A 24,260-nucleotide genomic window follows, 5' to 3' on the forward strand; every position below is an offset into this window, starting at 1 on the left:
TTCAGAGCGCATGCTCAGTGAGGGGTGGTCACACCTTGGAGACAGGTAGCTTTTGGGATGGAGGTGTGTTTTGGTATTATAATGATATTATAATGAGAAAAGTTCACTACAGTACAGCATTTTGTCAAAAACATGACAGCTCGTTGGCTCAGGGTAGCAAATGTGAAGTTTATCGGTTTCGGTCTGCACAAGAACAATCAAGTTCCCATCTTATCACAGAGCCTAGCTTCGGTGTCTCCACTCCGCTCCACACTCCGTACCGTTCCTCTTAGCACACCAAGTTCCCCCAGTGTGATTAACATCTAAGGTTGGAGGCTTAGGGAACTTCTATGTAGTGCAGCTGCACTCCACCCTGGAAGCTTCTTCAGTCCTTTCAAAACCTTTTCTTTAAAATGTGAATATCAGTTTAATTTCCAAGTCACCTCAGGCAATTATTCCACACATGTTTAAGGCATACAAGTAGGAAAGACTTCATTACTGATACAGCAGTTTTCTCTTCAAAAAAACAAACATTTTTATCCTCTAAAATTTAGACAACAAAACGGCATATTTGAAAGCATTGTGCCAAAATAAACTACACCAACATTTGAATGTTTGTTCAAAGAAAAAAAATGGAAAAAAAACCCTGATGTATTGAATAACCCCCCTTATTTAAACTAATAAAAAGGAAAAAAGAAAAACACGCTACATCTTTGGCCCAAAATTGTTAGATGTCACCTTATTAAAAAAGGTTTTTCCTAAAAAAGTTAAACGTGGACAAAAGCTCATCTTGATAAATATTTTTGCTTTAGAGTTTAAAATTGTGAATTACTTACTATAAAAAGTAGTGCAATTCAAAAATATCTTGAAGAGGAATGTCTATATAAGCTGTACTATAAGTGTATGTGACATCACTGAGAGCAGTTGTGCTCATGGATTAATGCTACATAGTTTGCACAACCTTGTGGAAAATATATAATCAAAAGAGATGCTTATTGCATAGACATACTTCTGCTGCTACAAAGCAAGAGCTGGTAATAAAAATATCTTTATGTCATTCCAAAATGCAATGACTCCTGCCAGAGTACATTTAATATAAATGCAAACGAAACTTACTAGATTTAAAAACAATACCCTTGATGCTATGCACTGAGACAGTACTCTGTAAATCAGTTTATTTTCCATGTAGTGGACAAATCCAGTCAGTTTAATTATTTTTCTGCCGGTGAATAGTAAATTCAAAGTACTTATTTTCCCACAAGAATGTATTCACTGTGGCATATTGGGTCTTGCAATAACCCATAAAGCTTTCAATTTAAAGGTTACTTCTAGAAATTTGGAACCGTAACATCAGGTCTTTTTGCCATTAATAACAATGACTACACTACAATAGCTAAAGAACAATTATGTGTGGAAGAAGTAGAACAGCTCAATTAAGGAAAAGAGTTTTAGCGTACTTCGCTCATTTTAGACAGCACTCTACATTGCCCTTTTTGCATACAAAGTGGATTTGAGGATTTCCATTGTAAGAAAGAAATGACAAGCAAAACTGTGTCAAATTGCCCTTTTTTTTGCCCCTTTTTTTTTCAAGTCTATACTTGGACACTAAGACAGAAGCTTTGCATGATATTGCAATTCTTTTTGTTTTTATTATTAAATGAGAAAGTCTGATTTGTTACATTGTCACATTGCTAGTCAGAAATGCTGCAGTGAGGAAGAAAGTCAATGCTGGGTCAACCCAAGTCCTCCTTCTAAAACATTTGTTTACAAAGAAATTATAGCAATGTTCAACACACCCAACACAATGTTTCTTGCTTTCTTCAGAGAGAAGGCCCATCAATCTTCCTCTAATGAGGCATGTTACTACATAAATTAAGATTTGTTTTAAACAATACATCCCCATATTTTCATGAGAAAAAAGCGAGCATCTACAGATGTTACAGAAATCTTCACACATCATCATCATCTGATGTATCACTGCTGCTTGTCTCAGAATCATCATTCTCTAGAGCAGGTTGGAAAGTGCTATTTTTCCAGGGGCTAAATTTAAAATCACAGATAAGGCCATTTTTCAAAATGCCGTTTTTCCGAAGGCCATTTTTTTGCAACTGAAATGGAAAAAACAAAACAAAACAAAACAAAAAACCACAAGAATTATTTAGAGAGAGAAAAACACAACAACCTGTTGCATTTCAACATTCTCTGTCTTCATCTATGGGCTACATTAGATCCACAGCACTACGTGTTATATATACACACAAATGAAAATTCACCTGAGAGCCTTCACTTCTGAACCAGCCACCTGCATCCAAGAGCTTCCAATCATACTAAGCTAAGTGAACAAGAGTTTGCTCTCTTCCCATCTACTTCCTCAGACATTTTGCCCCAGTGACTCCTCCCACATGGTCTCTCCCATGATGCAGTCCATTTTTCTGCAGTTGTGGTGGTTTTACTCAGCTGGGAAGCTGAACTCCACCACAACGGCTCTCTCAGTCCCCTTCCTCAAAGGGAAAGGGGAAGAAGATACAATGCAAAGGGCTCAAGGGTTGAGATAAGGACAGGGAGATCACTCAACAATTATCATCACAGGCAAAACAGACTCAGCATAGGGAGATTAATATAATTTCTTCCCTATCACTAGCAGGCCAGAACAGAGAAAAACTAAAAGCAAACTAAAAACACCTTCCCCCCATCCACCTTCTTCAACATCCTCCCTCCAAGCAGTGCTGGGGAATGGAGAATGGGGGTTGTGGTCAGTCCATAACACTTTGTTTCTGCTACTCATTCATGGTCACTCTCTTCCCCTGCTCCAGCACGGGGTCCCTCCCACAGGATAAAGTCCTTCCCAAACTGATACTGCGTGGGCTTCCACAGGCAGCAGCTCTTCAAGAACTGCTCCAGTATGGGTCTGTATCACAGGGTCCATCCTTCAGAAGCAAACTGCTCCAACACGGGTCCCCCACGGGCAGCAGCTCCTGCCAGGTCACCTGCTCCTGCATGGGCTCCTCTCCACAGGTGACAGGTCTGGCACGGAGTCTGCTCCAGCAGGGGTCCAGCAGGCCGCAGCTTCCTTCAGACCAGCTTCACCTGCTGCTCAACCATGGGCTCCTCCACGGACTGCAGTGTAGAAATCTGCTCCGCTGTTGTACACCATGGGGGACAACCTGCTCCACCATGGTCCTCTCCACAGGCCGCAGGGGAACTTCTGCTCCAGCTCCTGGAGCAGCTCCTCCCCCTCCTTCTTCACTGACCTTGGTGTCTGCAGGGCTGTTTCTCCCTCCTCGCTCTCCCAGCTGCTGTTGCACAGCAGTTATTTTCCTCTTCTTAAATATGCTCTTACAGAGGCACAAACAACATCACTTACTGGCTTGGCTCTGGCCAGCAGCAGGTCCCTTTTGGAGCTGGCTGGAACTGGCTCTTATCTAACATGGGGCAGCTTCTGGACTCTTCTCACAGAGGCCACCCCTGCAGCCCCCCTGCTACCAAAACCTTGCCACATAAACCCAAGACAGCAGTCTACTACTTCAAAAAATAAAAATAAAAAATCAATTGTAGATTGCGTGCTCAGACTCTGTTACTAGTGAATTATATGTTCCTCGATTTCCAGTGAAGAAAGCCAAGAAAGCTGCATAAAGACCTTGAAAGAAAATTCCCTTTCCTCAGGCTGAGCTGAGGAGCTAGAAGGCCTGTGCAATTCTGTAACCAGCACTGCTGAAACTAATTAGAACCCATCCTCTCTTCTTTCTTTGATATGTTGAGAATAGGCCTCATCTAAAATAAGTACTGCTTCCCATATCTTTTTTAACCAGCTATTTTTCTGAAAGGACAAGGAAGGCAAGGAGAGGAAAGAAAAAGGGTACTGAAATGGCATCATCCTTAACTATCAAAATTACTGGAGATCCTCCTTAAAAGGTAGGTATTTAGGGTAGCCACTTGCAAGTTCATAATGGAACATCAACTTAACATTACCTGTTCACTAATGGCTTGGAATTCCCTCATCTCATCCTCTGTTAGTGGAGCACATGTTTCATCATTTTCACTCTCTTCCTGCCAGCCCATCTCCTTTAACAACCTTTAAAACAAAAACGACAATATTAAGGAATTTCTACACGTACTCAGACATTTCAAGCTCTGCCTACGTGAATAGGTAAAGATGTGTAATATATGGATTAGTCCATAATTTGATTTTTAAACAAACTCTTATATAAAAGTAGGTTAAAAGCATAAGATACATAAAGCACAGAAGTTGAGAAGTTCTCAGGTCTTTCACAGCTGACCCTGCTTTTGCTACTACATTTAATTTAAAGGGCTGCAAAACCTAAGTAGTAATACTTTATCTATAGGACACGTTCTTAATTTCAAGCAAATATCTGCACCATCACTTGCACACACCAAGTATTAAATTTCCTGCCATCAGGTTTCACATACAAAACAGACCCTGCCCCCCTCTGCCAGTCCAGTAAATGTACCAACAAAAGCTAAGTTTCCTGTTATATCGCTTCAAGATATTTATTAATCAATTGACAACATTCCCAGATATAGCTGCTCTCAGCATAAGCTGCCCAATGTTTCAAATAAACTCTTATGGAAACCAGGCTAATAAGAACCTCAGTTTTTCCTATTGTTTCAATTGGATGGCTGCTCTCCAGAACTGCAGCAATAAAAAAAGCAAAAGAGAAAATAATTTGGACCACATGCAAGTTCAGCTGTGGATGAAGTGTTTCTCTTGAAAGCTTATCTAGTGTTGCCATGCCGTGGACTTTACAGACCATTAAACTCCAACTTCCATTGTCAAGATATTTATCTAAGAAGTTATCCAAGGTAAATGACTTCATGGATTCATCAAGGGAAAGGCCTGCCTTAGTAATTTGATCTCCTTCCATGATAAGGTCACCTGCTTGGTGGGTGAAGGGAAAGCATTGGACGTAATCATTCTGGATTTTTGTAAGGCCTTTCATACTTGGCCTCATGGCATCCTTCTGAACAAACTGTCCAATTATGAGATAAACAGGTTCATGCTACACTGGGTGACGAACTGTCTGAACGGTAGAGCTCAAAGGCTTGTAGTGAATGGGGTTACATCTAGCTGGTAGCCAGTCACCAGAGGCATTCCCCAGAGCACAATTGGGCCAGTCCTATTCAATGTTTTTATCAATGATGTGGATGCAGGAGTGGAATGCATCCTCAGCAAGTTTGCTGATGATACTAAACTGGGAAGTGCTGCTGACACCCTGGAGAGACGAGAGGCCTTGCAGAGGGATCTAGATAGACTGGAGCACTGGGTGATCGGCAACAGCATGAAGTTCAACAAAGCTAAATGCCAAGTTATACATCAGGGATGAAGTAATGCCAGACACTGGTACAGTCTGGAAAATGAGTAGCTTGAGAGCAGCTCAGCAGAAAGGAATCCGGGGTGGTGGTTGACAATAGGTTCAACGTGAGTCAGCAGTGTGCCCTGACAGCCAGGAGGGCAAACCACATTTTGGGATGCATTAAACACAGCATAGCCAGCCAGTCAAAAGAGGTGATTCTCCCACTATATTTAGTGTTGGTGTGGTCTCACCTTGAATAGCGAACATAGTTCTGGGCTCCACCACATAAAACAGACGTTAAGGTACTTGAAAGCATCCAGCAGTGGGCTACAAAGCTGGTAAAAGGGCTGGAAAGCTGTGGCAGTGTACTCCTGGCCCCCCTTAACCTGACCCTTCACCTGTAACTCTGCTTGGGCGATAGCCATCGGTGACAACCATATTGAATGCATCTGGTCATGACAGTTAAACTAGGCTCAAGGTAGATTCAGGGGAGATAGATCTAATGGCTAACAGACCATGCACCAACCAAATATGGCTGGTATTTTTATGTGCACTACAGGGACTTTATCCCCTTCTACAGTACGTAACAGGTTTGATTGGGGAGGTCCGGCTCGGTTGGCAGATCCCCTAGTGTTGACTAACCAGGTGGCCTTTGCCAAACGTGCATCCCAATTTTGAATGTCCCAGCACCCATTGCCTTCAGTGTAGTCTTTAATAGTCCATCACACGGCCTCGTGGATGCTGATGCATGATAGGGGGATGTGATTTACCCACTCATGGCCACGCTCTTTGGCCTAGGTGTCTATGAGGTTGTTTTGGAAATGAGTCCCTGTGGCTGTGTACTCCTCTTGCTCCCCCCAAACCTGACCCTTCACCTGTAACCCTGCTCAGGTGATAACCAACAGTGGCGATTGTGATGAATGCTCCTGGTCATGATAGCCTAACCAGGCTCAAGGTAGATTCAGGGGCGATAAATCCAAGGACTAATGGATCATGCAACAACCAAATATGGCTGGTATGCAAATATGACTAGTAGTCAATCTTCTTACCCCATAAATAGGGGACAGACAAGAGCCTGCTAAGCTCTCCTGTACTGCAGCAACCTGCATGCCAAGATCTTCCCCTTTAGCAGGGATGCCTCTCAAGGTTACTCCTCAAGGTCAAGAGATTCCTTACCTGGGACAGATACTCGGTAAGTGACTAATAGCTAGCTTGTTGAAACTTTGCAAGTAATTTGCTAAGCACGCTGAAACTTTGTAATCTTAACTAAGTGATATAAAGGAACGGTTGTGCATATAAACTGATAAGTCTAGGATTGGGACACGATCCACTCCTCGGAGTTTGTATGGCAAAAGGGACTCCATTCTGAACCTCGTAAGTCAATGTGAGGATCTCCCTGATACTTTGTCTAACCCTGTCCTCTATGCAGTAAATAATCAAGTGACCTTGCCATCATGAATCTTGTTAATGCCACATTTACCATTAGAGCTTTATTAAATTGCTGTCTCAACCAGTTTATCTCTGCTAAATCACTATTTTCATCAATAAATATATTGCTGCTTCTCTCTTACAAGTGAAGTGAATAATTCCTTTTGTGACAAAGGCATGTCCTATGAGGAGAGGCTGAGGACACTTGGGTTGTCTAGTTTGGAGAACAGAAGGCTAAGAGGTGACCCCGTTGCTTTCTACAACTTCTTGAGAAGGGGAAGTGGAGAGGGAGGTGCTGGTCTCTTCTCCCTAGTAAACAATGACAGGACATACGGGAAGTGCACAAAACTGTGCCAGGGGAGGTTCAGACTGGACATGAGGAAAATTTACTTGACTGTGAGGGTGGTCAAAAACTGGAACAGGCTTCCTAGCAAGACAGTAGATGCCCCAAGCCTGCCAGCGTTCGAGACATTTGGATAATGCCCTCATTAATATGCTTTAACTCTTGGTAAGCCCTGAAGTGGTCAAGCAATTGGACTAGATGATCTTGGAAGGTCCCTTCCAACTGAACTATTCTATTCTAAACACTTGAGTACAACCTGGAGTACCACTCGCCAAGGTGATCAGCTGCAGTGCAGGCAAGTTCTGCAGCGGAACAAGGAATGACGGTGTGCAGGGGAGTTCCTGCAAGGCCTCGTGAGAGCATCTGATGAGGCTTAGGCTGGGCCAGGAGCAGTGGCAGCCAGCCCCACATGTACAAAAGCATCACCAATGGAGCACCATCACCCAGGAGCAGGGTTAAGAAGGGAGGCAAACAGGGTGTGGTGCATCAGCTAGGGAGTGGTGGGGCAGTTTGCGCAGAAGGGCACTGTGTTGTGGTTTAACCCGGCTGGCAGCTAAACACCACACAGCCATTCGCTCACCCTCCCCCCTCCCTCTCTGGGATGGGGGAGAGAAACGGGAAAGTGAAGCCTGTGAGTTGAGATAAAGACAGTTTATGAAGACAGGGAAATAATAATAACAATAATAACAATAATAATAATGATAACGGTACTACTAATAATAATGTGAACGAAACAAGTGATGCACAATGCAATTGCTCACCACCCGCTGACCGATGCCCAGCCTATCCCTGAGAAGTCGGCCCCCCCACCCCGGCTAGCCATCCCTATACATTGTTTAGCATGACGTCAGATGGTATGGAATACCCCTTTGGCCAGTTTGGGTCAGCTGTCCTGGGTCTATCCCCTCCCAGCTCCTGCTGCACCCCTAGCCTGCCCGCTGGCAGGACAGAGCGAGAAGCCGGAAAGTCCTTGGCTTGGTGTAAACACTGCTCTGCAACAATTAAAACATCAGCATGTTATCAGCGCTCTTCTCATCCTAATCCAAAACATAGCACCCTACCAGCTACTAGGAGGAAAATTAACTCTGTCCTAACTGGAACCAGGACACACTGTCACTGCCACTTCCAACAGTGATTGTAACCTGCTGTCTTGGGTTTACGTAGCAAGGGCTTGGTAGCAGGGAGGCTGCAGGGGTGGCCTCTGTGAGAAGAGTCCAGAAGATGCCCCATATTAGAGAAGAGCCAGTTCCAGCCAGCTCCAAAAGGGACCCACTGCTGGCCAGAGTTGAGTCAATAAGTGATGTTGGCTGTGCCTCTGTAAGAACATATTTAAGAAAGGGAAAAAAAAAAAAAAAAAAAAAAGAGAAACAGCCCTGCAGACACCAAGGTCAGTGAAGAAGGAGAGGGAGGAGGTGCTCCAGGCACTGGAGCAGAAGTTCCCCTGCGGCCTGTGGAGAGGACCATGGTGAAGCAGGTTGTCCCCCTGCAGCCCATGGTGTATGACGGCAGATCAGATCTCCACGCTGCAGCCTGTGGAAGGAGCCCATTGTGGAGCAGGTGGACCTGACCTGAAGGAGGCTGCAGCCCATGGAGAGCCCCTCAGGAGCAGGCTCCAGGCCAGACCTGTAGCCCTTGGAGAGGAGCCCATGCAGGAGCGGGTGATCTGGTGGGAGCTTCCACCTGTGGAGGACCCACGTTGGAGCACTTTGCTCCTGAAGGGTGGATCCTGTGATACAGACCCATATTGGAGCAGTTCTTGAAGAGCTGCTGCCTGCGGGAAGCCCATATAGGATCAGTTTGGGAAGGACTGCATCCCATGGGAGGGACCCCATGTTGGGGCAGGGGAAGAGTGACCATGAAGGAGTGGCAGAGATGAAGCATTATGGACTGACCGCAACCTCCATTCCCCATGTTGCCGCTTGGGGGAAGGACACAGAAGAGGGTGGATAGGGTGGGGGTGGGGGTGGTGGTTTTAGTTTGCTTTTAGTTTCTCTCTGTTCTGGCCTGCTAGTGATAGGGAAGAAATTATATTAATCTCCCTATGCTGAGTCTGTTTTGCCTGTGATGATAATTGTTGAGTGATCTCCCTGTCCTTGTCTCAACGCTTGCTCCTTTTTTTTCATATTTTCTCCCCTTTTCCTTTGAGGAGGGGGAGCCAGAGAACAGTTGTGGTGGAGTTCAGCTGCATAGCAGGGCAAAACTACCACACCTGTGTGCAAGGAACTCTAGTCATAGCATACACCCTTTGCGTCCCCTCTGGCCTCTCCAGCCACAGGCACTGATGCAGCTACCCCAGCAGAGCTCCCCTGGCAACAAGCAGCCATCCACATCTCAGACTGCAGAGCACGCCCATGTTTTCTGTCAGTGATGGCAGCAGTGAGTATACATGTGGGGAGGTATGCCCAGGTAGAACTGCTCAGCCTGGTGACAGAGCTTCGGGAGGAGGTGGGCAGGCTGAAGAGCAGCAGGGAGTCAGAGAAGGAGATCAACTGGTGGAATCATACTTTACCATCCCTGAGACAAGCATGCGGGCCAGCCACAACACAAGAAACAAAGGATCCCCCTACCCTCTCACCACCAGGCAAAAGGAGGGGAACTAAGAGACGGGGGGGGGGGGAGGAAGGGAATGGAAGCAGGTTTCTGCCCAGGGTGGCAGGCAACCCCGCTCCCTGCCTACTTCACCTCCTTGGGTGTTCTTATACAGCAACTATGAGGCTCTGGAACATGACCGACTGTGGTGGTTTTACTCGGGTGGGTGGCTGAGCTCCACCACAACCGCTCTCTCACTCCCCCTCCTCAAAGAGGAACGGGGAGAAAATATGATGAAAAGGGCTCAAGGGTTGAGATAAGGACGAGGAGATCGCACAGTAATTATCGTGACGGGCAAAACAGACTCAGCATAGGGAGACAGTAAGATTTATTACCTATTACCTACTATTATTACCTATTATTTATTACCTACAAGCTAGAGAACTGAGAAACAAATGAAAGAAACCAAAAGCACCTTCCCCCCCATCCACCCACTTCCACCTCCTCCCCCCGAGCAGCGCTGGGGAACGGGGGTTATGGTCAGTCTATAGCGCTTCTTCGCCGCCGCTCCTTCTCGGTCACTCTCGTCCCCTGTGCTGTGGGGTCCCTCCCACGGGATGCAGTCCTTGCTGAACTGATCCGACGTGGACTTCCCACAGGCAGCAGCTTTTCAAGAACTGCTCCAGATATGGGTCCGTACCACGGGGTCCATCCATCAGGAGCAAACTGCTCCAACCTGGATCCCCCACGGGCAGCAGCTCCTGCCAGGTCACCTGCTTCTGCGTGGGCTCCTCTCCACGGGCTACAGGTCCGGCCCGGAATCTGCTCCGGCAGGGGTCTTCCGCAGGCCGCAGCCTCCGTCGATGCAGGTTCACCTGCTCCACCGTGGTCTCCTCCACAGGCTGCAGCGTGGAACCCTGCTCCACCGTGGTACTCCATGGGCTGCAGGGGGACAGCCTGCCTCACCATGGTCCTCACCACAGGCCGCAGGGGACTTCTGCTCTGGCGCCTGGAGCACCTCTCCCCCTCCTTCTTCACTGACCTTGGCGCCTGCAAGGCTGTACCTCACTCCTCTCACTCTCCCAGCTGCTGTGTGTGGCGCAGCGTTTTTTTTCCCTGTCTTAAATATGCTCTCACAGAGGCGCAAAACAACATCACTTATTGGCTCAGCTCTGGTCAGCAGTGGGGCCCTTACCTAACACGGGGCAGCTTCTAGATCCTTCTCACAAAAGCCACCCCTATGGCCCCCTGCTACCAAAACCTTGCCACGTAAACCCACTACACTGACAGACAAACAACGATGTGGATGAAGGTCCAACGAGGTGCGAGGTGATCCCTAGGGCAAGTCAGCCCCTATCCCCTATATCACAACAGGCTCCATCAAGAAAAAAAAAAAGGGCTATTGTCATAGGTGACTCCTCCTCCTTTCTGTGGGGAACAGAGGGCCCAATATATCGACCCAACCCATAGGGAAGTCTACTGCCTCCCTGAGGCCCAGGTAAGAGACATTGCTAGAAAAGTCGCTTACCTGGTATGGCTATCTGATAGTTACCTTTTATTGGTTTTATATGCTGGCAGGAATGAAGTAGCAAAGAGAAGTCCAAGGGCAATCAAAAGGGACTTCAGGGCCTTGGGGCAACTGGTTAAGTGTAATATTTTCCTCTGTCCTTCCAGTAGCAGGGAACAATACTGAAAGGAATAGGCAGACCCAGCTGATCAATATGTGGCTCCGAGGCTGGTAGCATCAGCAGAATTTAGGGTTGCTCAATCAAGGGATGGTCTACACAACACCAGGCCTGCTGGCACCTGATAGGATGCACCTTTCTCAGAGGGGGAAAAATGATTTTTGCCCAGGAGTTTGCAGGGCTGACTGATAGGGCTTTAAACTAGATTTGAGGGGGAAAAGGGATAAAACCAGGCCCACCAGTGATAAGCTATAGGATGGCATGCCAAAATTGGAAGGACTGCATGCTAGCGAGATCCTTCTGTCTGCTCCAAAGTATTGGGTACAATGAAGCACATTTAAAATGTTTCTACACAAACGCATGCAGCATGAGGAACAAGCAAGAGGAGCTAGAAGCCTTGGCCCAGTCCCAGAGCTATGACGTTATTGGCATAAGCGAAACCTGGTGGGAAGAGACCTGTGACTGGTCTGTTACGATGGACGGTTATGGGCTCTTCAGAAGGGATAGGCAGGGCAGATGAGGCAGAGGGGTGGCACTGTATGTAATGGAGGGGCTGAACTGTACAGAGCTTGCAGTAAGCAATGACACGGTTGAGAACCTCTAGGTAAGGATTAAGGGACAAGCAATTAAAGGGGATGTCGTTGCGGGAGTCTACTATAGACCATAGGACACTACTATAGGACAGGATGACAACACTGATGAACTATTCTTTAAGGAACTGAGAGATACCTCTAGATCAGCTGCCCTTGTCCTTATGGGGGACTTCAACCTGCCAGATATCAACTGGGAATATCACATAGCTGAGACAAAGGGGTCCAGGAGATTCCTGAAGCACCTTGATGATAACTTTTTGGTACAGGTACAAAGAGAGCCAACTAGGAAAGGTGCCCTCCTAGACCTGTTGCTTGTAAACAGGGAGGGTCTGGTGAGTGAAGTGGCGATAGGTGGCCACCTTGGCCATAGTGAAGACTAGAAGAAGACTACATAAGGTGGAAAAGAATGCATTTCCTTTGCATAACTGCTTTGGTGGAACAACAGTGTACCTCCTCAAAAATAGTGCAAAGAGGCAAATATTCACACTGAGGCAATCTGCAGTTTTTTCCTGGATAGCAGCAACCAGAAGGAATGCTGCTGGAGTTTCCTCCATGGGAGCTAGCACTCACTTCAACCCACAACACCTTCTGCATCAAATCCTTAGAAAATCTGCATTGCTCTTCAGTGACAGAGGCACAATTCAGGATGCAATGGCCTCATATAGTTTCTATTTTTCTAGCACATGCTAGTGTCAGAGCCAGGACGGGCTTCTTTGTAATTTTTCAAGTCTCACCTGACAGCAGATGCTGATATCGCAGCATGTACAGACTATAACTAGGAGCGAGTTTTGGGATGCAGGGAGGAAGAGAAATGGAGACATTCCTCTGGTGATTAAACTTGAGATATCTCAAAAGATGAAATAATCAAAGTATTTTAGCTAGTACCAAAAGTGGTACAGCAATATCTGAGCATGAAGAAAGTGGTTTTAAGCATTAAGACACCGAAAACAGGGGTTTAATCTGAGGGTGAAGACTGGCATTTAACAAAGATAGCACATTCTCTTGCTGCAAAGTTTTTGCCAACAGGATTAGCACCTTCTTCAGGCAAACCTTAAGGTCTGATGACCTTAAATCTTCAGAGGTTAAAAAGCAAAAGCAAAACACACCACTATCTCGCAAAAATTAAAGATGTTTCTAAAAGTATAGGCCAGAACTGGCACAGAGTACTGACACAGATGAAGAACAGTGAATATATTAAAACAGAATTAATTAGATGAATTCAAGTTGATGTTGTGTACCTGATTCTCCATTTAGCCAGATGTCAGCAAGAAACACTCTTCAACATAACTCTCCCTACAAAAAATCCTAGGTCCCAATACAACAGATGTGCACTGGACAACCCTGCATGCAACCAATGACAGCACTAACCATTATTAAAACCATACTAAAAGCCCAAAATTGTAGAGGGATGGGACGGCACTACTTAGTCTGCTTAAAAAAGTTAACAGGACAACAAGAGAAATGGAAGTTATATCCCTCTGTATTGCTCAGACCTAACTGAACAATGCGATTGCCAGAGCAGTGAAATCAGCGGAAATAATGCACAAGTCATCCAAAGCTTCTCTTTTATGAGAATACGCTCATTTGGGTTATACACATACAAAAAAGACTTGCTACTATGTAATGCCAAAAGCATTTCAGTGATAGTTATATTTTTAGCAACAGTAATTTGAGTCAAAGTTTTACTGCAAGCAAGCTAGGATTTTAATAGTATTATGTATAATTGAACAGTTATATAGCTGTTAATTTAAGTAAAATTTAGGGCAATAGCTAAATAACTTAAGCAACGTTGTCTCTTTAAAGCAGCATTAGGCTTCTAGGACAGTTAAGAATGTAAACTACACTAAAGATTTCAGATTAGCAAACTCAACACCTACAGGATGAATATATAATCACTGCATGCTGGAAACTCCCCCAGCAGAAGGAAAGTCCAAGATTTATTTTGTACAATGTGCCAATAGTTATTAGGCATGCACAAGCATCCTGCGAGTTAAGCTGGTCACTTCGAGTCCACTTTTCCACAAAAAGGCCTACCATAACGTCTTCATGCATGCAGAAATCCACACACACACACACACACACACACACACACAAAAAAAGAAAAAATCACAAACAGAACAGGGTACATTTCACCTTCTATAATCATAATGGAGAAGAAGTCATGAAAGTCTCTGCGGGTACTACAGAAGGAAAATTTCTCTAGTCCAATGTATACATAGAATCTATCACTGAAAAAAGACACTGTTTCTTTAGTTAACAGTAAGAAATTAACAGGACTCATGACAAGCTCGCCTCCAGACTGAGTTATGATTTCCTAGCAGCACCATTCTCATCTTTATCACCTGCTACTGCAGTTACACCTAGGAGATACTAGAATTATATTTCAATCCTTTTCTGAAGTTACTTTCTCCCTTTCTATTGCATTGTCTTGTGATATCACTGACCATGTCAAATAGCTATAAAAACAATCCATTTCTTTAACAAGGAAAAGTTCACTGGGTTTTACATAAGATGCAACATTTGAAGTATTATTAATACAGATAGCAACTACACGCATTGTTCCTCCTAGATATACAGCCCAAAATCAGAGGGATGAAAGTCTCTATGTAGTTTGCTTTATTTCGTTAAGGAAATATCAAATTTTTAGTAAAGCAAGTTAAAGATGCCAGTACACAAGCCTAATAGAAGCAAAGTATATTCCACGTTAAATTAGTACGTCTAAAACTTAAACTCTTATTAAGTATTGTCTTCTCAGCTTCCAGATTCTGACTTCTAAGCTTGTAAGAACTGAAGACACTCACTTACCATGAAGAAACATTTTATATAATAAATACATACCTATGCTCTGCCTCAAGTGAGCTTGAAAGAACATCTGCCTGAGGAAAAGTTGAAGATCTAATGATTAGTTGAGATGTAACTGAAGCATTGCCATTCTCTTGCGGAATTTCATTTTCGAAGTTTTGATTTATATATCTCTCATGACGAGGACTGTTGCTGTTATGCAAGTCAAAGGAGTCATCCTGTTAAAGCAATTATACATTACAGAGTTTAAAAGTAAATTCCACTCAAGTAAACCTCTACAAATGCTGCAAAATTCCCAGGCTGTTGTAACAGCAATTGTAACTTACTAGCCATGATATAAGAACTAGGAAGAAAGCTTATTTAGAAAGCAGACTGTTCAGGTTCACTCAAATATTAAAAGTTCTTTAGTCCCATAAATCTAAAATGCTTATTCTACTCATTCGGCAACTTGTAATTTTTATTCAGTAAGTAGCCAAACTGCCTCAGAAGTCTTAGCAACTGTAAAAACAAAGAAGAGTATGATTATCTAGCTAGCACTCTTTTGACAACAAAAGCCCCAGACTTGGCATATAACAGCATTACCCATAGCAGGAGGCAATCACCCAGCCAGTTCTGCACTTGTAAGAAATATTTTTGAGTCCAGGATTGAGACCATCATTATCATTCCCCTTCCATTCAGTGTTATCTGCTTCCAGAAATTTTAGAATGCTTAGCAAGAAATTCTTAAGAGGTATCCCAGTAAACATATGTTCAGCTGTTAAGTTATTAACCTGGAAAATGCATCTTAGATTATCAAAGAAAATTCATAAAAATATTAAAGAATTTTAGCGTATTAGGGCAAAAAACCTTCCTCCAAGCATGATTCAGAAGCTGATCACAATTTGCATCATTATTTCAGAGGTGAGGTCTGTCACTGCAGGCCTTAAAAATTATCAACATCATCACATTATAAAAGACTGATGCGAAGTTATCTACTTAACCACTCAGTTACACAGTGCATCTTCTACTGATGATCATTTAAATTAATGTTGGAAGCTGGAAAACTATTACAGTTACATGATTTGTTACACCTGAACATCTTCTGACACCAGTTAGTGAAACAGCAATGGCAGGGAACTAAATACATGCAATTAAAAACAAATACTCCAAGCTATGTGTTACATACATCTGTCCAACGATATTATGACTTTTTTTTCCCCTCCAAAATACACTGCATCTGAAAATCAGCTGTGTAGAGCGAGACAACCAAATGCATTTGACATAAATACCATGAAGATATTAAGAGTTCAAGACGATTTCAGGAACAGAAACTCCAATCACGTTCACATAATATTTTCAGAATTCTGAAGCTCAAAACAGTGTTAACCAAGATCTTTTTAATCTTAAATCAAAATCTTTGTGCATTTCTTAAACAACACTGCACCCAACACCCACCTCAGGGTGTATTCAGCAATACAATACCAAATAAAAAGATGCAGACGTTTCCTAACTCACTCACTGTGTAAGTTTTACTCTGCTACGCGGCTGAACTCTACCGCAACTGCTCTCTCGCTCCACTCCTCAAAGGAAAAGGGGAGAAAATATGATGAAAAGGGTGCAAGGGTTGAGATAAGGACAGGGAGATCACTCAACAATTATCATCACAGGCAAAACAGACTCAGCATAGGGAGATTAATATAATTTCTTCCCTATCACTAGCAGGCCAGAACAGAGAGAAACTAAAAGCAAACTAAAACCACCACCCCCACCCCCCACCCTATCCACCCTCTTCTGTGTCCTTCCCCCAAGCGGCAACATGGGGAATGGAGGTTGCGGTCAGTCCATAATGCTTCATCTCTGCCACTCCTTCATGGTCACTCTTCCCCTGCCCCAACATGGGGTCCCTCCCATGGGATGCAGTCCTTCCCAAACTGATCCTATATGGGCTTCCCGCAGGCAGCAGCTCTTCAAGAACTGCTCCAATATGGGTCTGTATCACAGGATCCACCCTTCAGGAGCAAAGTGCTCCAACGTGGGTCCTCCACAGGTGGAAGCTCCCACCAGATCACCCGCTCCTGCATGGGCTCCTCTCCAAGGGCTACAGGTCTGGCCTGGAGCCTGCTCCTGAGGGGCTCTCCATGGGCTGCAGCCTCCTTCAGGTCAGGTCCACCTGCTCCACAATGGGCTCCTTCCACAGGCTGCAGCGTGGAGATCTGATCTGCCGTCATACACCATGGGCTGCAGGGGGACAACCTGCTTCACCATGGTCCTCTCCACAGGCCGCAGGGGAACTTCTGCTCCAGTGCCTGGAGCACCTCCTCCCTCTCCTTCTTCACTGACCTTGGTGTCTGCAGGGCTGTTTCTCACTCTTTGCTCTCCCAGCTGCCATTGCACAGCAGGATTTTTTTTTCCCCTTTCTTAAATATGTTCTTACAGAGGCACAACCAACATCATTTATTAGTTTGGCTCTGGCCAGCAGCGGGTCCCTTTTGGAGCTGGCTGGAACTGGCTCTTCTCTAATATGGGGCAGCTTCTGGACTCTTCCCACAGAGGCCACCCCTGCAGCTCCCCAATACCAAGTCCTTGCCACGTAAACCCAACGCATGCATACAGTTAAGTTGTGCAGTGCCATTACAGCAAATTTTATTTTTCCTGAAATAGAAACAGGGTCAGAAAAGTTAGTCTTACAAGCAAAGCACAGTGGCACTGTTGTTTTTTGTTGTTGTTATTTTCATCTCTGAGTAACCCTTCAAGATCACTTAAAAAAAAATAAAAAATATATATATATATTAAACCACTCATAGATGTGTAATCACCTCATCCTGAATAACACATTATTTACCTTCACACATACTACATAAGGTAACTATGCTTACTATGCTTATAGCTCTTTGGTGGCAGGTAGCACAGACAAATATTCTCAACGTGTCAGCCAGGCACTGCATGAACTGATCCAGAATGAAAGAAATCTGACATAATATTATATACAGTATCATCATAGAAGAATTCTAGATTCTAGAATCTAGATAAATACAGTACAGACCTTCAAGCTCTCAATTTCAAAGTAAAAGCAGTTTCTTTATATACGCATAAATCAAAATATTGCTTCTATGACAAAACTAAGAATAGAGAACTTCTGGGTATCTAAGCCCTCCAATTAGAAGGGAAACAATTTGAGAAAAAGAACAAAGTTTTTCCATTAATTGCTTTGAAGGATGCCCTAGTTTCAGCTAGGATAGAGTTAATTTTCCTCCTAGTAGCTGATAGGGTGCTGTGTTTGGGATTTAGGATGAGAAGAGCGCTGATAACATGCTGATGTTTTAATTGTTGCAGAGCAGTGCTTACACTAAGCCAAGGACTTTTCGGCTTCTCGCTCTGTCCTGCCAGCGAGCAGGCTGGGGGTGCAGCAGGAGCTGGGAGGGGACAGACCCAGGACAGCTGACCCAAACTGGCCAAAGGGGTATTCCATACCATCTGACGTCATGCTAAACAATATATAGGGGTGGCTGGCCGGGGTGGGGGGCCGGCTGCTCGGGGATAGGCTGGGCATCGGTCAGCAGGTGGTGAGCAATTGCATTGTGCATCACTTGTTTTGTACACACTATTAGTAGTAATACTATTATCGTTATTATTATTATTATTTTATTTTCTGTCCTAATAAACTGTCTTTATCTCAACCCACAGGCTTTATTTTCCTGATTCTCTCCCCCATCCCAGAGAGGGAGGGGGAGCGAACAGCTGTGTGGTGTTTAGCTGCCGGCTGGGTTAAATCATAACAGCTGTTTTGGCACCCAATCTGGGGCACGAACGGTTGAGATAACGACAGATCTGACCAGAGTGTGTTAAGCCAAAATTGGTATAAGTATTAGATCTGCTTAATAGTTGCTAGTCACAATTTTGATTGCTTTGATCTCAGGTCTGCTGTGCCTGTTTTCCAAATTGAGATATATAGCACGTTACTTACTGTATGTATTCCCTTTCGTGCGGTTTATCTTTTCCGGGGCCTGGTTTAAGATCATTATTTTACTGTACGGTGTAACACTGGCTTATGATTTGAAAAAATCATATCATTTGGTCATGAAACTAACCTGGTATTTGTACTCAGCACTGTCGTCAACTCTATACTTTGGAAACCATATCTCGGAAACTATTAACAATTACACCTATTACCTTTTTTCTTCAGGGAGCCAACCTGTGGAGAGGACAGGGGGTGATGTTTTTCCTACTTGTTCACTCTCCCTTTCTCCTTCACCCCCCCTCTTCTCCTCGGGGCTAGTTATGATAGCTCTTCAAGATTTTGAATATCCTTGGGATGTTCAGACCAGCATGTTGTTATTATGTCTCCTTAATGCGCTTCAGATTTTGTCTAAGGTTTAACAACTACTTAGGAATGCCATCCAGGGATCTGTCCTGAGGCAGGATAGTTATGAGTGGCAGGGAGTGTGGGAGGATATGGACAGGCATCTAGCGCAGTGGGCACTTCGAGTGCTTTGGAAATTCACCCCTGAAAAACTGCAAAATCCTAAAAAACTGGCAGAATGCTTGAAAAAGGGGTATCATCACTCTGGCAATTCCAAAGAGACACAAATCACTGCAACATGCTGGGGTCTGGCCTATGCCTATTGAGCTGCAATCGATGCCACTGTAACCCTAGTGACAGACCCTGCGGCCACTCCAAGTCCTGTGAAAGGCCCAATGGCCACTCCAACCTCTGCAGCCACTCCAGCCGCTCCAGCCTCTGTGGCTGCTCCAGCCCCTGTGGCCGCTCCAGCCCCTGTTATGGGCCCAGCAGTCATTCTAGCTCCTGTGACAGGCCCAGCGGTTGTTCTAACCCCTGTGATGGGCCCAGCGGTCATTCTAGCTCCTGTGACGGGCCCAGTGGTCGTTCCAATCCCTGTGACAGGCCCAGAGTTTATTCCAACCCCTGTGGCGGGCCCTGCCTTCGTTGCAACCCTGTGGCAGGCCCTGTGGCTGGGTCAGGGAAACAAAACTGTAGCAGTGCAAGTTGCCCCTGTAACCAAGATGAAAAAATGGTTTAGAGACTCAGATCCTTTAGAAGGCAGAGAAACTCCTGCTAAGACTAGGTATGGAGAAGACGAGGCCGGGCCATCAGCGGAACAGGAGGATGAAGATGAAGATGTCGAAAAAACAACAGAAACCAACCCTAACCCTATACCAGCATGAGCTACGAGACATGCAAAAAGATTTTGGTCATTGTATAGGTGAGCACCTTGTCACCTGGCTGTTCCGGTGCTGGAACACCGGAGCCAATTATCTGGAATTAAAGGGCAGGGAAGCCAGGTGGCTGGAATCCCTTGCTAGGGACGCATGCATTGACAAAGCAATTGGAGATGGAGCACACATCTTCAGCCTCTGGAGGCGTCTCCTGTCAGCTGTGAAGGAAAGGTATCCCTTCAAGGAAGAACCTGTATGTCTACCAGGCAAGTGGACCACCATGGAGAAGGGAATCCAGTATCTGAGGGAATTAGCCGTACAGGAGGTGATTTATAAGTACCTAGAGAACAAACAAATATCCACAGATCCAGATGAAGTCAAGTGTACACGACCCATGTGGCGGAAGTTTGTACGGAGTGCACCATCATCATATGCCAGCTCATTGGCAGTAATGGCCTGGAAAGACCATGAGGAACCCATGGTGGATGAATTGGCTAAACAACTCCGGCAGTACGAAGAAAGTCTCTCCTCTTCCCTACAGGCCTGCGTGTTCACTGTGGAGAAACTTTATGAAAAGGTCCACCAACTAAAAGAGAATATTCTCGAGAAACTTTCTGAAGAGGTCCACTAACTAAAAGAGAATTTATCTTCCTCCTCACCTGTACAAACCAGTGTCTCAGCTATCGGGCGTAAGAATCCTTCTGTGCAAGGAAGATGATATAGTGGGTACACACCCTGTGCCACCCTGTGGTTTTACCTACGTGACCATGGAGAGGACATGAGAAAATGGCATGGAAAATCTACCTTGACCCTGGAGGCATGGGTATATGAGTTGCAGGGAAAAACAATCAGGAAAAAGGGGTTCTATGACAAACTTGCTGCTCCAACTTCCAGCAGGCAGTCCTCCAGACACAGAAATGAAGATTCTGACCAGGACTAGAGGGGCCCTGCCTCCAGCCAGGGGGAGGAAAGGGACAACCGAGTTTATTGGACTGTGTGGATTCGATGGCCTGGCACATCAGACCCACAGAAGTATAAGGCTTTAGTAGATACCGGTGCACAATGTACTGTAATGCCATCAGGCTATAAAAGGGCCAGAGCCCATCTGTATTTATGGGGTGACGGGGGGATCCCAGCAGTTAACTGTATTGGAGGCTGAAGTGAGTCTAACCGGAAATGAGTGGCAAAAGCACCGTATTGTGACTGGCCCGGATGCTCCGTGCATCCTTGGCATAGACTTAGAAGAGGATATTTCAAGGACCCAAAAGGGTTCTGCTGGGCTTTTGGCATAGCTGCCTTGGAGACAGAGGACATTAAACAGTTGTCTACCTTGCCCTTCTGTTGTGGGGTTGCTGAGGGTCGAAGAACAGCAAGTGCCAGTCGCTACCATAGCTGTGCACCGACGGCAATATCGCACCAACCGAGACTCCCTGATTCCCATCCATAAGCTAATTAATCAACTGGAGAGCCAAGGAGTGATCAGCAAGACTCATTCACCTTTTAATAGTCCCATATGGCCAGTGCGGAAGTCTAATGGTGAGTGGAGACTAACAGTGGACTATCGTGGCCTGAACGAAGTCACGCCACCGCTGAGTGCTGCAGTGCCGGACATGCTAGAACTCCAGTATGAACTGGAATCAAAGGCAGCCAAGTGGTATGCCACAATTGATATCGCTAATGCATTTTTCTCCATCCCTCTAGCAGCACAGTGCAGGCCACAGTTGGCTTTCACTTGGAGGGGAGTCCAATATACTTGGAATCGGCTGCCCCAGGGGTGGAAACACAGCCCTACCATTTGCCATGGACTGATCCAGTCTGCGCTGGAGCAGGGGGAAGCTCCTGAACACCTGCAGTACATCGATGACATCATTGTGTGGGGTGACACTGCAGAAGAAGTTTTCGAGAAAGGGAAGAAAATAGTCCAAATCCTTCTGAAGGCTGGTTTTGCCATAAGACAAAATAAAGTCAAAGGGCCTGCACGAGAGATCCAGTTTTTAGGAATAACATGGCGAGATGGATGTGATCAACAAAATAACAGCTATGTCTCCACCAACTAGCAAAAAAGAAACACAAACTTTCCTAGGTGTCGTGGGGTTTTGGAGAATGCATATTCCAAATTACAGTCTGATTGTAAACCCGCTCTACCAAGTAACCCGTAAGAAGAATGCTTTTGAATGGGGCCCTGAGCAATGACAAGCCTTGAACAAATTAAATGTGAGATAGTTCATGCAGTAGCCCTTGGGCCAGTCTGAGCAGGACCAGATGTAAAGAATGTGCTCTACACCACAGCCGGGGAGAATGGCCCCACCTGGAGCCTCTGGCAGAAAGAGCCTGGGGAAACGCGAGGTCGACCCCTAGGGTTTTGGAGTTGGGGATACAGAGGATCTGAGGCCCGCTACACTCCCACCGAAAAAATAGGTATTGGCAGCATATGAAGGAGTTTGATCTGCTTCGGAAGTGGTCGGTACTGAAGCACAGCTCCTCCTGGCACCCTGACTGCCGGTACTAGGCTGGATGTTCTAAGGAAGGCTCCCCTCCACACATCATTCAGCCGATACTACACGGAGTAAGTAGTTTACTCTTATTACTCAGCTCTGATTACTCAGCGGTCTCGAATAGGAAACCCCAGTCACCCAGGGATCTTGGAAATGATTATGGACTGGCCAGAAGGCAAATATTTTGGGATATCACCAGAGGAGGAGGTGGCCCGTGCTGAAGAAGCCTCGCTGTACAACAAGCTACCAGAAAATGAGAAGAAATATGCCCTGTTCACTGATGGGTCCTGTCGTACTGCGGGAAAGCATCGGAGATGGAAAGCTGCTGTATGGAGTCCTACACGACGAGTTGCAGAAGCTGCTGAGGGAGAAGGTGAATCGAGTCAGTTTGCAGAAGTGAAAGCCATTGAAGTGAAAGAAAAGTGCAGAAGAAGAGTGCAAAAGAAGAAAAAAAAAGAAGTGCAAAAGAAAAGTTCAGAAGTGAAAGCCAAATGCCCTGTGGGGGTGGTTACAGCAATGGAAGCAGAACAACTGGCAGCGCAGGGGCAAGCCCATCTGGGCTGCTGCACTGTGGCAAGATATTGCTGCCCGGGTTTAGAACCTGGTTGTAAAGGTACGCCATGTAGATGCTCTCATGTGCCCAAGAATCGGGCTACTGAAGAACATCAGGACAACCAGCAGGTGGATCAGGCTGCTAAGATTGAAGTGGCTCAGGTGGACCTGGACTGGCAACATAAAGGTGAATTATTTATAGCCCGATGGGCCCATGACACCTCAGGCCATCAAGGTAGAGATGCAACATACAGATGGGCTCGTGATCGAGGGGTGGACCTGACCATGGACACTATAGCACAGGTTATTCATGATTGTGAAACATGTGCTGCAGTCAAGCAAGCCAAGCGGTCAAAACCTCTTTGGTATAGAGGACGATGGCTGAAATATAAATATGGAGAGGCCTGGCAGACTGATTACATCACACTCCCTCAAACCCGCAACAACCAGCGCCACGTACTTACAATGGTGGAAGCAACCACCGGAGGGCTGGAAACATATCCTGTGCCCCATGCCACCGCCCGGAACACTATCCTGGGCCTTGAAAAGCAAGTCCTATGGTGACATGGCACCCCAGAAAGAATTGAGTCAGACAATGGGACTCGTTTCTGAAACAACCTTATAGACACTTGGGCCAAAGAACATGGTATTGAGTGGGTGTATCACATCCCCTATCATGCACCAGCCTCCAGGAAAATCAAGCGATACAATGGACTGTTAAAGACTACACTGAAAGCAATGGGTGCTGGGACATTCGAAAATTGGGATACACATTTGGCAAAGGCCACCTGGTTAGTCAATACCAGGGGATCTGCCAACCGAGCTGGACCTGCCCAATCAAATCTGTTACATACAGTAGAAGGGGATAAAGTTCCTGTAGTGCACGTAAGAAACATGCTGGGTAAAACAGTCTGGGCTACTCCTGCCTCAGGAAAAGGCAAACCCATTCGTGGAATTGCTTTTGCTCAGGGACCTGGATGCACTTGGTGGGTAATGCAAAAGAATGGGGAGGTCTGGTGTGTACCTCAAGGGGATTTAATACTGGGTGAGAATAGCCCATGAGTTGAATTGTATTATGTTAATTATTATATAATACTGTATGTCATCACTACCATGATTGCTATATGTCAATGTCCAATTAATGGTATCACAGTAACAGCCACACAGATAATAATGAATTTTGATTGAAATGGACAAGCACAGAGATGTGATGGAACAAGAACAAGCTTCAACATGCAGTGATCCAACATCACACACCATCTCTTCTGCCCTGAAAGACTGCTGAGACAGATGGAGCCCAAAGTCAGTCATGGACTATGCAAACCCAGTGGACATTCTATACAACATAGAAGAAATTGGTGATTAATTGGAATGTATTGGAAAGGGTG

General features: G+C 45.3%; 1 protein-coding gene across 22 annotated transcripts in view; it reads right to left on the reverse strand.

Moving 5' to 3' along the window:
- Positions 1 to 446: 446 nt before the first annotated feature.
- The window catches only part of LOC310888751 (vasculin-like), an 81,042-nt gene continuing 57,228 nt past the window's right edge, over positions 447 to 24,260 (reverse strand). For all 22 annotated transcript variants that reach the window (XM_083815803.1, XM_083815801.1, XM_083815787.1 and 19 more), the window contains 3 exons: positions 14,708 to 14,889; positions 3,949 to 4,051; positions 447 to 2,087 (listed from right to left, as the gene is read on the reverse strand). In XM_083815803.1, the coding sequence (XP_083671929.1) occupies positions 1,929 to 2,087; positions 3,949 to 4,051; positions 14,708 to 14,889 (444 nt within the window). In that variant the 3' untranslated portion in view covers positions 447 to 1,928. The remainder of the gene's footprint in view (positions 2,088 to 3,948; positions 4,052 to 14,707; positions 14,890 to 24,260) is intronic.

The sequence above is a fragment of the Anser anser genome, assembly GCF_964211835.1.
Source record: "Anser anser genome assembly, chromosome: W".
NCBI classification, from domain to species: domain Eukaryota; kingdom Metazoa; phylum Chordata; class Aves; order Anseriformes; family Anatidae; genus Anser; species Anser anser.